This window comes from Bubalus kerabau, chromosome 6, assembly GCF_029407905.1.
Source record: "Bubalus kerabau isolate K-KA32 ecotype Philippines breed swamp buffalo chromosome 6, PCC_UOA_SB_1v2, whole genome shotgun sequence".
In the NCBI taxonomy this organism is placed as follows: domain Eukaryota; kingdom Metazoa; phylum Chordata; class Mammalia; order Artiodactyla; family Bovidae; genus Bubalus; species Bubalus kerabau.
The window spans coordinates 83186407-83200493 of NC_073629.1; the positions used below are offsets into that span (position 1 = coordinate 83186407).

A 14087-nucleotide genomic window follows, 5' to 3' on the forward strand; every position below is an offset into this window, starting at 1 on the left:
ACAGTACAACAATACCTGAATAATAAAATATTCTCAGTATTTGTAAAGAGATAGAATCAAGTCACTCTGAAAGTATATCAGAAATAGCATGAAGCAATAGTTTCTGGTTTAAGAAATCTTACTTTAAATATATGCACACACACACAGATACATGCCTGCATACATACACATATACATTATAAATGTGTATAAGATAATGTATATCCACTAGTCCTCTCATCCGAACAATTGAAACTCTGCCCTGTCCTAACTACTAACAATGAGAATCCACAGTTTAACATGGCCTCACTGCTAAATCTCATCTTAAACTCACTTTCTGGCATCTCAATATATAAAAAATAAATGCTTCTGTGCTTTTAAGAAGTTATCTAATTTCACCAAATTTTACTTACAAAGTCTCTTAAAATGAAATTATTTTCCATTCCCACTACCACCCACTTCAAGCTTCTATTGACTCGCCTGTGAAGTGTTGCAACATTCTCCCAATGAGCTGCTGCTGCTGCTGCTGCTAAGTCGCTTCAGCCATGTCCGACTCTGTGCGACCCTGTAGACGGCAGCCCACCAGGCTCCTGCGTCCATGGGATTCTCCAGGCAAGAGTACTGGAGTGGGTTGCCATTGCCTTCTCCCCCAATGAGCTACAACCTTCCTAATATTGATTGTGTAGGCATTCATTAATAACAGTGTGGATAACATGGATATTCACTGACCTGGCATCTTTGTAGAGTCTCTCAAAATATCAGATGAATAATCTCTTTCTACTGGTCAAAACAGCCGACACTAATAATCTTTTAATTTGCCTATTTTAGATAATGCTTAGAACACTATGAACAAGTTTCCATCTAAATCTCAAGTATTTATTTTTTTTTAAGGAGTCAATTTGACACATGGGAAATGTAACTGAAGACACGGGAATCAGTGCCACAAGATCACAACGCAGCAGAAACAGATTTACAGTGTGGTTCACATAGCACAATTCTAGAGTGCCTCCCACTGTATTAATCAGTCAACTGGAAATACTTATTAAAGTTTATATGCAAAGTATAGTGAAGGAAGAAAGTAGAAAGCAAAGCTGTTCTCTGGCCCGTACTTTAGTTGAGGTAATAGTCTACAAAAAATGCTAGGCTGTTTTATAATGTATCACTTAGTACCAGATTTTAATCTTGTGCTTTATCCATCTTCATAATTAGGTATTAATATTAGCTAACAAGCTATTACTAAAACAAAGTACTAAACCACATTTCCAATTTGTCAAGCCCTGGAGAATTAGTGATCTATGTGCCACTCAAGTGATTAAGATGACTTTAAAAGTCTTTAAAAGCATCAACTGGGAAAATAAGAACTGATACCATGTAACAGTTACATTTCTCATTTATGCACTCTCAAAATTTTCTGAAATATAATCCTATACAAGTATAATTGATTCACTTTGCTGTACAGCTTAAACTAACAAAACATTGTAAATCCATTTAAAAATTTTGTAAATGCTGGCTCAGAAAATGATCAACAGGAAGGAAAAGAAGACTTTAAGAAATCAAAGCTAAAATAAATATTAGAAACCCAACTAAAATTCATGGAAACTTAACTAGAGGCTAAGACTTAATTACTGAAATGCTAGAAATAATTATTAGACATTGCTCTTATTGTCACTGAAACTTGTCTTAATTACATACTTAAAGCAAAATAATGTCACACTCCCCTTCAATCATTTTGTCATTCTAACCCAACTCCATTGTCTTCTTTTTCTTTTCACCCCCTTTCTTTCTTTAAACATGTCTAACATTTTAAATTCGTCAGTACTGTTCAGCTGTATATGTACAAAATTACATGGAAGCTTGATCATTTATTTTGGTAGGGCTAGGATATCTAACAAGTTAGAGACAAAGATAAATGAAGACAGTGTATTATAAATTAAAATTCAGCAACAAAAATTATCTAACCTTTGACCACTGTATGTATTATGGACTTGTAAATTAGTAAAATATTTATTATTAACTTGGAATACCATAAAAGCATAGCTGCTTAGCATATCTCTGAATAATTAAGAGTTTGCTTCATATGGTAAGAAAACAGTACCAGCTCTTTAACCACAGTACCTCAAGAGGGAAATCCTTTATGCTGACATCTACAAAAGATTGGCAGTAATGAGGATCCATGTAAATCAAACTGTCATCTACAAGGACAAAACAGAAGACAAGTAATTCAAAAAACACCTTATTATTACACTGCTTACAATCCAATTTCTATGTAGAATAGCTGAAAAAAATCTGGGAGTAACAGCTTGCCAGACTGATATTCATTGACTGAAACATAGGTTTGCACAGGACAGATTAACTTTTGCATAATCAAATATGCTTGTATAAGCAGAATTTTTATAAAGTGATGAGACTGTCATTTAATTTTTGGTGATAAAATTACTTTCACAAACACACAATTATATTCTACAGTTTGCATATGAAAAATGCATTGCACTACTTTATCCTGACAGGAAGAACATATTGCTTGTCATTTTATCATCAACTAGCACCACTAAAACTGGTATAAGGTAAATATGTAAATAGCAACTGCCAGAATATGGCAGCAATGTCTTCTAAAGTTTAGTAAAAATCAATAAATTATGCCTTGTTTATGCAATAAGAAAAATTAAATATACATTTTACAGAATCCAATTATACTATGGACCAAATGACAAATGAATGGCTATGGCAGGACTGATGAATTTATAAGGTACTCATTTTGCTCCGTTACTCATCCTGTTTCTGGATGATCCTATGTTAACTTTCTGACTTTTAAAAGAAAACAAAGAAGAAATATACTTTACTAAACTACTAACCTTGAAATCCAGCAAAGTAATATGACTGTTTAGGTTTGCCACCGATAATACCCACACAATATTCAAGGCTTAAAATTCCCTGCCAAAATAAATTAATTCAGATTTAGGGTCAAGAGACAAATGATAATTATTCAAAACAACTAAATTTGTATTACTAGTAGTAGTCCGCAAATTTTTCACCATCAGTTTTATTTTTATTACATTTTCCCCCATGTTCTGAAACCCTTCTGTCTACCAAACTATCTTCCATTTAACAATATTAAACAATCACTACATGCCGGTTATAAACAACATAACTATGGAAAGGCAATAAGCCATTTCTGCCAAAGTCAAAACACATGGCCAGTCAGTTAGTTGGTGCAACTTTGCTGTGATCAATGTAATATTTTCATCACACTTTTTGAAATGCGATACATAATTATTAGACATTGTTCTTGTTTTCACTGAAACTTGTCTTAAAACAACAAACTAAAAATCATTTTTAATCAATGGCGTTCACTTGACAAAAATTTTGTGCTACTTCATTTGGAATAAAATCAGACTAATGAAAACAATCTAATCCAAGGAAAAGAATAATTATTATTGTATTTAAAGTCAGTTTACTTTACTAATCATAAATATCAATGATACCTCAATAAATCATTTAGTAGTTCCCTAAGCAGCTGCTTAAGGTGGGTCAAACAATTTCTTTTTTAATTAATTAATTCATTTATTATTTTGGCTGTGTGGAGTCTTACTTGCAGCGCGGGGGACCTTTTGTTGCATCCCACCAGCTCAATCGTGCTTGTGTGGGCTTAGTTGCCCCAAGGCATGTAGGATCTTAGTTCCCCTGTTGTTGTTTAGTCACTAAGTCATGTGGGACTCTTTGCAACCCAATGGACTGCAGCCCACCAGGCTCCTCTGTCCATGATATTTCCCAGGCAAGAATCCTGGAGTGAGTTTCCTTCTCCAGGGGATCTTCCCAACCCAGGGATCAAACCCCATCTCCTGCATTGCAGGAGGATTCTTTATTGCTGAGCCACCAGGGAAGCCGAAGCCCCCTTAGTTCCCTGATCAGGGATCAAACCTGCGTCACCTGCCTTGCAAGGCAGATCCTTAACCACTGGACCAACAGAGAATAATTCTGGCCTAAATAATTCTATACTTTAAAAAAAAAATCATGTCCATGGAGTAGAGTCATTTAAAAATATGCCCAGTGGAATCAATTAATATCCATATTCTATTAATGTAGAAACAGTCAATAGCTTCTATATTAATTTTAGCATATATTATGGTAGAAAACACTAATGATGATAAAGTTTATGCTATAAACCCCCAAAGTATTAAACAATAAACTTCCCTTCTCTTAAATGAGAGGATGTTTCAAAATCTAGAAGACACAAAAATAGACTGTGTGATCAAATGCTTTTTTCTTTTAACAAGTAAACAGAACAGTTTTGTTTAAACTTAATGATTTTCTTAAAAATAGTAATGTGGTTTACTGAAAAACACACACAGAAAATAAATCAAAAAGCAAAAATTTCTCAAAACACCAACACTCAGATTTCATCATTAACCACACTTAAGGGAATACCTTCTTGACATCTGTCTATATTACATATATTCACATATAGATTTATAAATACAATTATATATACATGGCATTATATAACAAATGCCACTGTAATGTTTGTCATTCATGATCTCTTAAACATTTTCCTATCAATAACTATAGATCTATATTACAATGTTTAATGGCTGCAAACTCTGTATACTTTGTGAAAATATCATAGAGGTGTTTTTTGTGGGGTAAGGAGAACTGCAACTGAAAAAATTAAACAGAGAAAAATCAATTGGGGCTTCCCAGGTGGCTCAGTGGTAAGCAATCTGCCTGCCAATGCAGGAGACGCAGGTTCAATCCTTGGGTCCGGAAGGTCCTCTGGAGAAGGAAATGACAACCCACTCCAGTATTCTTGCCTGGAAAATCCCAAGGACAGAGGAATCTGGTAGGCTACAGTCCATGGGGTCACAAAACAGATGGACTGGACACAAATAAGTGACTAAATAACAACAACAACAAAAATTAATTAAGATGCAATTATACCAAAAATCTTGATAATAAGTTATTATTATTCTATGTTATTATCATTCTATTTACAGTACTATTATTCTACTGCATTCCCCCAAAATAAAGATCTTTAACACAATTAGAGAGTGCCTTCAACCTGAGGCAATCTATCAGCTGAAACACAATGTTTCTGATACAGGGAACCAGGAGAAAGTAAAAGTTCTAAGTCCCTCAAAATCGAGAGAAAGAAGAAAAAAACGCATAGCAGGAATCATCACAGACTATCAGAAAAAAGAATGATTTTGGGTAATGGAAGAAAGACTTTGGTTCTTGACATCTATATTTCCTTTTCAACAAAATAGAGCAGATTTAGCAATAAACACTTAGAAGCAGATTAGGAGCTAAAATGTCATTACACATAAGAAGCCGTATCTGGAAACTTGAAACACTTTTCAGTTCCTAAAAAAGCTTTTCCACAGTTACCTAGTGGTGAGCATTGATTGAGCTGTATCCATGAAGCAATAAATAAGACTGAAGTAATCAGTCAAAGAAGGAAAGTCCTAATTTGTCTTGCTGAACAAAGAGAACATATTGGATTTTCCTCATTCCAGGTTCTTTTAAAAATAAATAAATAAGTAAACTTCTTGTGGTAGGGACTGATAAAGCACCACACCAAATTTTTCTCCTCACAGAATGTAGCAGGCAATGGTACCATCTCTGAAATACCATGGAATTACCTTGGTTAATAAATTTAGATAATAGAATTGAATGGTGAATTTTAGAGAGTATAATGTACAGTAGTTTGGCAGAAAAAAATACAACGCTGACAAAGGAAGAGGAAGAAGCATAGAGAGAGGAGAAGAGGGAGAGGGAGTGCGTGGGGAGGTGGGGGTAGAAGTGGAGGAGGAGGAAACACAGAAGAAAAGTGAGCAGAAACCAAAGAGGAAGAAGAGGATGATTATTTTTCTTTTAGGTCTATTAGACACACTATTTTTTTCACTCCTAAATGAATAGCTCTCTACATGATCTCATTATTGCTTTTGACCCAACCATCCTGTGACCAAGCACCACACCTAACATAACACCCACTTCACTCAGCCATTTTAGACATTTTTACCTGATAATCAAAAATCTTAAACATATTAATAGTTATTAATACTATTCTAAAAGTGGACTGTAGCATAAATTAAATTAGTAGGAGTTCAAAGAAATGTTACATGTTAGGAAGTCCAGATTCTATGGGAACATATGAAAAAAGGTCAGGTCTCTGTCAATAGTTTTATTATCTGAAGTTGAACATATCACTTAACTTTTGTCATTTCTGTTTTTTTTATAAAGGCAGTTGAGTTCCCAGCTAGTGTGAGGGCAAAATGAGATAAATCTGTATTACAAGTGTTATACAAATACCTGTCAAGCAACTCCTGTATGCTAGGTACTAAGGATCACTTTAACAGCTAACCGTGGTTTGTTTCACTACAATGCAGACTCCAATGAATCACTCAAGAGGATTACACAGCCCTGCCATCTGATAACTGTTCTCAATGCCGCCAAACAGTGAAGCCCTCAGCCAGATGAAGCTATCTGCAGCCCTTTTCACCAGAAATGGGGTTTTAGCAAGTCGATTCCAAAAATGCCTCAGTTTCTGATCTTCTCATGGTAGTAGAGAAGGCAGGCAATCCATTTTAGATTTGGTTACAACAGAGACATAAGAGCATGCCCGAAATCTCAAAGCCCCCATGAAATGGTTCATAACTTCTCATATTGCACCCAAAATTCTACTAAAGAGTCCACATGTTAGAAATCAAAGCCCCACTTTTATCTAGTGGATTCATAAGCTATTGGTTACAGTGGCACCAATGGTAAAGAGCCCCCCTGCCAATGCAGGAGACCATAAGAGATATGGGTTCACCGCTGGGTCAGGAAGATCCCCTGGAGAAGGGCATGGCAACCCACTCCAGTATTCTTGCCTGGAGAATTCCATAGATAGAGGAGCCTGGTGGACCACAGTCCACAGGGTTGCAAAGAGTCAGATACGACTGAAGCAACTCAGCATGTACACACTGCTATTATTAGTAATAAGTAGCCTGCAAATTTTTATTAACTATTAGAAAAAGCCAAGATATCAGCTAGAAGACTTGCATATACCATATATTGAAATGAACTGCTCTAGATTTTTAGAATCAGTACAATCTAGAGTGAGGATACATGTTCCACCTATACACACTGGGATCACAGTATGGGACTATTATTGTGTTTCACGTGAGGTAGAAATCTAAACTTTATTTCAAGATTAGTATATGCCATGACAGTCCATTTGAAGAGGAATTCCATCTCTGGCCTTCATTTTATTAAAACTATGCAAATAATATAAATACTAACTTTCAAACAGACTATTTCAAAAGGTCAAGTTTTGTGACAAGATAACCTAATTAGGTTCTTTTGAAAAAAAAAAAAAAAAAAATTATGTGTCCTGAAATAGAACAGATTTGTAACTGGTTAATATAAGGAAAACAAAATTGGAACTTCCCCAACATTATCTTCATCATTTCTGTCTACATAAATAAGTATTCTTCCTACTTATGGACCTTATGATAGCACATGAAACAAAGTAGAAGATAATGCAGCAGTAATTTTTAAAATAGTTACCTAAATATAGTTTAATGTGGGTTTATGAATAAATAAAGGTACATACATTTAAAAATCACACATAAGAATAATGGGAACTATAGACATATTTCAGATTATGATTATTGCTGCACTGTATCCCCTTGATTAGCTGCAAAGACTAAAAGGCTTTTTATTTTGTCATTGAACACCTTACTCTTCAAATCACATCTGATCTTGTAATACTGAAATTTAAAATCTATAATGTCAAATTTTACAACCTACAACTATAAAATCATCAATCTACAACTATAAAATCATTCCATTTCATAGAAAAAAGACTGCAAACCTTCTGTATTTTTCATGTTAGCTAGCATTGCGTTCAAAAATTTTTAGTTCTTATTTCATACCTTTACAAAATCTAAATAGTCGGCATTGGTTCTTTCTCCACCAAGTCTAACAGGAACTAGAATAATAACAGCTTTGTCATTTGTATTATCAGAGGCCATGGAAGTGCACTGTTTATCAATTACATCAGAACTGTAAACTGAGAAAAAATACAATTAATACATATTAAATTTTATAAAAATAATTTTCAGAAACACTTGTACCCTAATTTTTCTCCCAACAATGGCCAGTCATGCAATTTCTAACATCATTAACAAGGTCTTAATGAGTTAAAAATTACCCACATCCTTTATGCATTCAATAGGTATTTATCAAATAACTATTATATGGCACTGAGTCTTCAGCAGTGAGCAAAATGGAGAAAAACCCCTGACCTCATATAGCATATCCTCTAACACAGAGAAGGAGACAATAAATGAGTAAAATATAAGATAAGACAGATGGTGATAGCTGCTCTGAAGGAAAACAGAGGGGAAGAAAGATGGATAGGAAATGTTGAAATGGAGCACAATTTAAAATAAGCTGGTAGGGACTCAAGACTAAAGAAAGTAATAAACCAAGAAGTACAGATACCTGGGGGAAGAGATTCCAGATAGAAAGATGAGCAAGTGCAAATGTCTTAGGGCAGAAGCATGGACAGCTTGTTCCAGGACCAAGAGGCCAGTGCCTCTGGAGGGACTGTGAGTAAGGGTACAATAGTAGATAATGAGGTTAGGAGATAAGGTTACAAATTGAGAGAGAACAAAGACAGATGGTAGGAAATTTTAAAAGCCATTATAGACTTCAGTTTTTACTTTGAGTAAGATGGGAAGCCACTGAAGAGTTTTTTAGGAAACAAATGTCCTGATCTGGATTTATATTTTATCAGTGTGGTTCCTGTGTTTATTAACACAGGACTGCAGAGGGCAAGGGCTGAAACACAAAGAAGTTAGGAAGGCACTGCAAGAATCCAGCAACAGATGATGGTAGCCTGAACAAAGGCAATAACTGTCAAGATGCAGAATGGTCACAAGATGATCATGAGGTGGTGAAAAGTGATACATTAAAAATAATATACGAGAGGAAAAAGGAGTCATAGATGCTTGGCGTAGTTTTGATATAAGCAAACAGAGTAGGCGAGCTGCCATTTACAAAGACATAGAAGACTGTAGGAAGGGAAAATACAGGAAGGAGAAACGGGAATTCAGTTTTAGACATGCTAAACTTGAGATATCTACTAAATATGCAAGCAGGGATGATGAGTAGGCAGTTAAGGACATAAAAAGTCTCTATCTGCGGACAGGTCTGAGATGGAGCTAAAAATCTGGGAACTGACAGGAGACAGATGGTACTGGAAAGCCACGAGATTGAGTAAATCCAAATATGTACACAGGAACTGTGTACCTCCCATGGTCAGTCTACACCAAAGCTACAAAAATGGAAAAATAGTTCTTTCCATGTTTCAATTCATCTTACTTTTGCCAAGCTACTCAGTAAAACTTCTAATTATAAATCTTTAAATTCTCTCACTTTTCTGAGACAGTACACACATGACCATTTCTATCTTTGACTTTTCTGAACTAATACATACTCCAATCAAACGGGTTTTTCCAAAGGACTACTTCCTTCAGAAACAAATATTGTTGCAAAAAGACAAAGTAATAATATTCCCTTGGCATATACAACAATTTCTTCCTTATTAAGTGCTTCTTACTCTTCAATTTCTTCTTACTCTTGTATTTCATTCAACACACATTTATTGAGGGCCAACTATTTATTGAAGCTTTCTATGCCAGGGAAATATAAAAGCAAATAAGATCCTTAATTCACAGTGTCTGCCTCAATGTTTTGGTATTTTTCCTCCACTTTCAACACAATGGAAGGGCTATAAAACAGTCCAATTCCATAACAGAGGCTCACTACAGTAGTGATTCCCAACCAGACAGTTCTGGTACTTTCCCCCAACACTGATCTACAAGGACTTACAGATAAGCACAAGTATTATTAAAAGTGAATTACAAGTACAATATTTAATATAAGTATTTCCACAATGTTACAGAACACAGAATACTAGTTCTACCTGATAGAAGCTGGAAAAGGCTTCACAGCATGTTCTTAAAGAATGAGTAAAAGTTAATACAAAGCATTTTAATAATAAGGGGCATTTTAAGCAGAGGCAATAATATCAACAAAGACATGGAAGAAAGGTAATGATAGTATGTCCAAGGAATGGTGTGCAGGTTGATGGTACTTTGGTGTACTAGCATGCAAGACAGTTGACAGGCGATGCTGGAAATGTAGGTCAAACAATTGGTGAAAGACTTCATGTGCTGTATTTTAAATGCTACAATAACTTGAGACTGGAGTTAACAGACATTCATAGGTTTTCAAATTAAGGGACATGATCAATTTCTTTTGACAAAATGAATGAGAAATAGAAAAGAAAGATAGGGAAATCATGTCCAAGTCCTAGTTAGAGATAAGGGTCTGATCTGTATCAATGAGAGTGAAGAAGAGACAGATTTCAGAGCCATGTTTGTTTTTAAGTATAATTTGTTAAGCCTTGGTTGACTAACTAGATATTAGCAACAAGAAAAGAGTCAAGAATAAGTAAGCATGCATGTGGACATGATACTATGAGTGAACAGAAAACAGAAAGCAAGAAAGGAGCCGTGTACAGAGAGAAATGATAGGTTTAATTTTAAATGTGCTGAATTTGAAGTGCTTGTAGAACATGTACATGGAAATAGTTAAGGATGGCAGAAAATACAAGTTACCTCATATTAACACAAATAGCAATGGCACCCCACTGCAGTACTCTTGCCTGGAGAATCCCATGGATGGAGGAGCCTGGTGGGCTGCAGTCCATGGGGTCGCTAAGAGTCAGACACGACTGAGCGACTTCCCTTTCACTTTTCGCTTTCATGCATTGGAGAAGGAAATGGCAACCCACTCCAGTGTTCTTGCCTGGAGAATCCCAGGGACGGGGGAGCCTGGTGGGCTGCCGCCGTCTATGGAGTCGCACAGAGTAGGACACAACTGAAGCGACTTCGCAGCAGCAGCAGCACTAGAAGTGCAGTTTTAAAGTCCTAGTATATAGAGCATAGTCCTAACTATTTAAAGCCATGGAAAAATATGTAATTACAAAGGAAAAGAATACAGAATGAGAGGAAGAGAAAATAATAGAAAGTGGAGCTTCTAAAAACACTAATAAAAAAAAGCACTAACAAAGATGGCGGAATGGTGGGGAATTAATTATTAATTGACTCTGGCTTCACCTAATTTCTAACATCACAATCTATCAAAATGCACTACAGTAATATAAATTCTCCCTTTATAATTTTAAATATCAGTGTTCAAAATTTTAAATATCTACTTCAAATTACACAAACCACGTAGATATTGAGTAGCTTTGTGTTCTTTAATTAACAGTATGTGACACTAAAGACCAAAGCTGATTGATATCAACCAAAATGCAAAAGGCAAATTCATAAATTATTTAATGACTAATTGTTTACGTACATCCTTTGGCTTAATTAGAACTCTTAATACAGTATATTTTATTTGTAAGATTTCCTACCTGAAAAACAAATATAGTATCTGGAAAATTTATGCACTTGTCTGAAAACTTAAAACTTTCATGTTCATATGGTTATAATCATGGCTTATCAGCCTTTCTTAAAAATCCAATTAACCTTAACAAAAGCCCAAACAAAATGCATGTGTATTTACTAACCATTATTTCCACACTATCAGCACTAGTCAGTTACCAAGGTACTCTCAAACCTCTTATAAACACCATTATATTAAACATAATTAGAGTATAACTTAACTTTCCCCAACATTAACATACTTTGTCCTGTTGAAAGCATTTCTGTAAAAAATAAACAATATGAGGTGGTTTATTTTGAAGGCACTTTATTTTATCAGGAAATTAAGGTTCTATTTTATCCACAACAGTTTCAAAATTACTATAAATACTGGTCATTAAACAGAAGACCCAAAACAATAAAACAAAGCTACATTCAGGACAATACCTGCATCATGATCAGATGATTTACTGATGGACTAGTAAGAGACAAATCAAACTGAGAATTTTCCTCCCTTGAAACAAATCCACCAATGAGGAGGTACTTGGCAGACATGCAGACCAAGTATATACTTATGTTAAATTTTCCCACCTATCTTTTTTTAAGTAGTCATTTTAAATACTGAAATTTTCCTCAAGAATTTATTTTAATATTGCAACTTATAAGTCATAGTATACATTCAATCAAGAACTATTTAATAAGTGCCTACATAGGGTGCCATGTTGGAACAAAAATGTGAAAGCATGGTCCCCACCTTCATAATCATTTACAGTATAATTGGAATAAGCTAAATACTTTTGAAAAATCTAATTATAAATGGTGTTGAGACAACTGTACAGCCACATGCAAAAGAATAAAACTGGACCACCATCTTATACCATGCACAAAAATTAAATCAAAATGGATCATCAAAGATTTGAACGTTAAGACCTGAAACCATAAACTCCTAGAAGAAAACAGGCAGAAAGCTCCTTGATATTGGTTTTGGTGATAATGTTTTTAACTGGGCATCATAAGGCAACAAAAGCAAAAATAAACAATGGCAATACATCAAACTGAAAAGCTTCTGTTACAGTAGAAGAAAATGTCAACAAAATCAAAGGATAACTTACTGAATACAAGAAAATATTTGCAATCACATATATGATAAGGGGTTAATATACAAAATATACAAAAATATTTGTATATAAAACATATAAAAAGACTCATACAATTCAGCATCAAAAAAAAACAAGTAATCCAATTTTAAAATGGGCAGAAGACCTGAAGAGACATTTTTCCAAAGAAGCCATATAAATGGCCAACACATACATGAAAAAGTGCTCAACATCACTAACCATCTGAGAATGCAAATCAAACCACAATGAGATACCATCTCACACCTGTTAGAATGGTTATTATCAAAAAAGACAAAAAACAACAAATGTTGAGGATGTGGAGCAAAAGGAACCCTTGCGCACTGCTGGTGAGAATGTAAATTAACATGGCCACTATGGAAAACACTATAGTGGTTCTTAAAAAAAATAAAAATAGAACTACAATATGATCTGACAATTCTACTTCTAGGTATTTATCTGAAGAAAACAAAACCACTATGTCAAAAAGATAAATGCATCCCCTTGTTTTCTGCAGCATTATTTACAATAGCCAAGATATGGAAACCACCTAAGTGTCCATCAATAATGAATAAAGAAAATGTGGTGTATGTATATGTGTTTATAAATATATAAGAATATTATTTAGCCATAAAAAAGAATGAAATCTTGCCATTTGTGACAACATGGATAGATTCTGAGAGCATTATACTAAGTATAATAAGTCAGACTGAGAAACACAAATACTGTATCATCTCACTTATATGAAGACTCTTAAAAAGCAAAACAAAATGAATAAAACACCAAGCTCATAGATACAGAGAACAGACTGATGGTTGGCAGAGGTAGAGTGGGGGGACAAAAAGAGTGAAGGGGATTAAAAGGTACAACTCCTAGCTATAAGATAAATTACAAGGATATAATGTACAGGAAGGGGACTATAGTTAATAATATTGTATATTTAAAAGTTTTCATCACACACAAAAAAATTTTTAACTATGTATGGTGCATCAGAGAATGAGATGACTGGACGGCATCACCGATGCAATGAACATGAACTTGGGCAAACTCCAGGAGATGGTAAGGGACAGATAGGCCTGGCAAGCTGCAGTCCCTGGGATCGCAAAGAGTCAGACACAACTGGACAATGAGAACGGAATGGACAGAATGGATGGTGATGGATGCTAACTAGACTTATTGTGATCATTTCACAATATATACAAATACTGTTGTACATCTGAAACCAATGCAACATACAAATTTGTATATACAAATACAAATTATGCTGTACATCTGAAACTAATGTAATGCTATATATCAATTATACCTAAATTTTTAAAAAGGTCTAACCAAATAAGTGGATGAAAAGTAAAATCATATAATAGATTCCTCACCTGTACAATCTTGTGCAACATAAATAGTGATTCCTTTTAAGTCTGGGTGTCTTGCTTCTTCAACTGCTTTTCTAAGAAAATAATAAGGATTATCCTTTAAAATCCTAACATTTCCAGTTAATAACTAAAGATTTCATTTA

The 14087-nt window shown here is 34.6% G+C and overlaps 1 protein-coding gene across 7 annotated transcripts in view; it reads right to left on the minus strand.

The window, feature by feature from the left end:
• The window catches only part of ATG4C (autophagy related 4C cysteine peptidase), a 99362-nt gene that overhangs the window by 29067 nt on the left and 56208 nt on the right, over nt 1-14087 (minus strand). For all 7 annotated transcript variants that reach the window (XM_055585638.1, XM_055585635.1, XM_055585632.1 and 4 more), the window contains 4 exons: nt 13948-14018; nt 7893-8029; nt 2832-2910; nt 2095-2171 (listed from right to left, as the gene is read on the minus strand). In XM_055585638.1, the coding sequence (XP_055441613.1) occupies nt 2095-2171; nt 2832-2910; nt 7893-8029; nt 13948-14018 (364 nt within the window). The remainder of the gene's footprint in view (nt 1-2094; nt 2172-2831; nt 2911-7892; nt 8030-13947; nt 14019-14087) is intronic.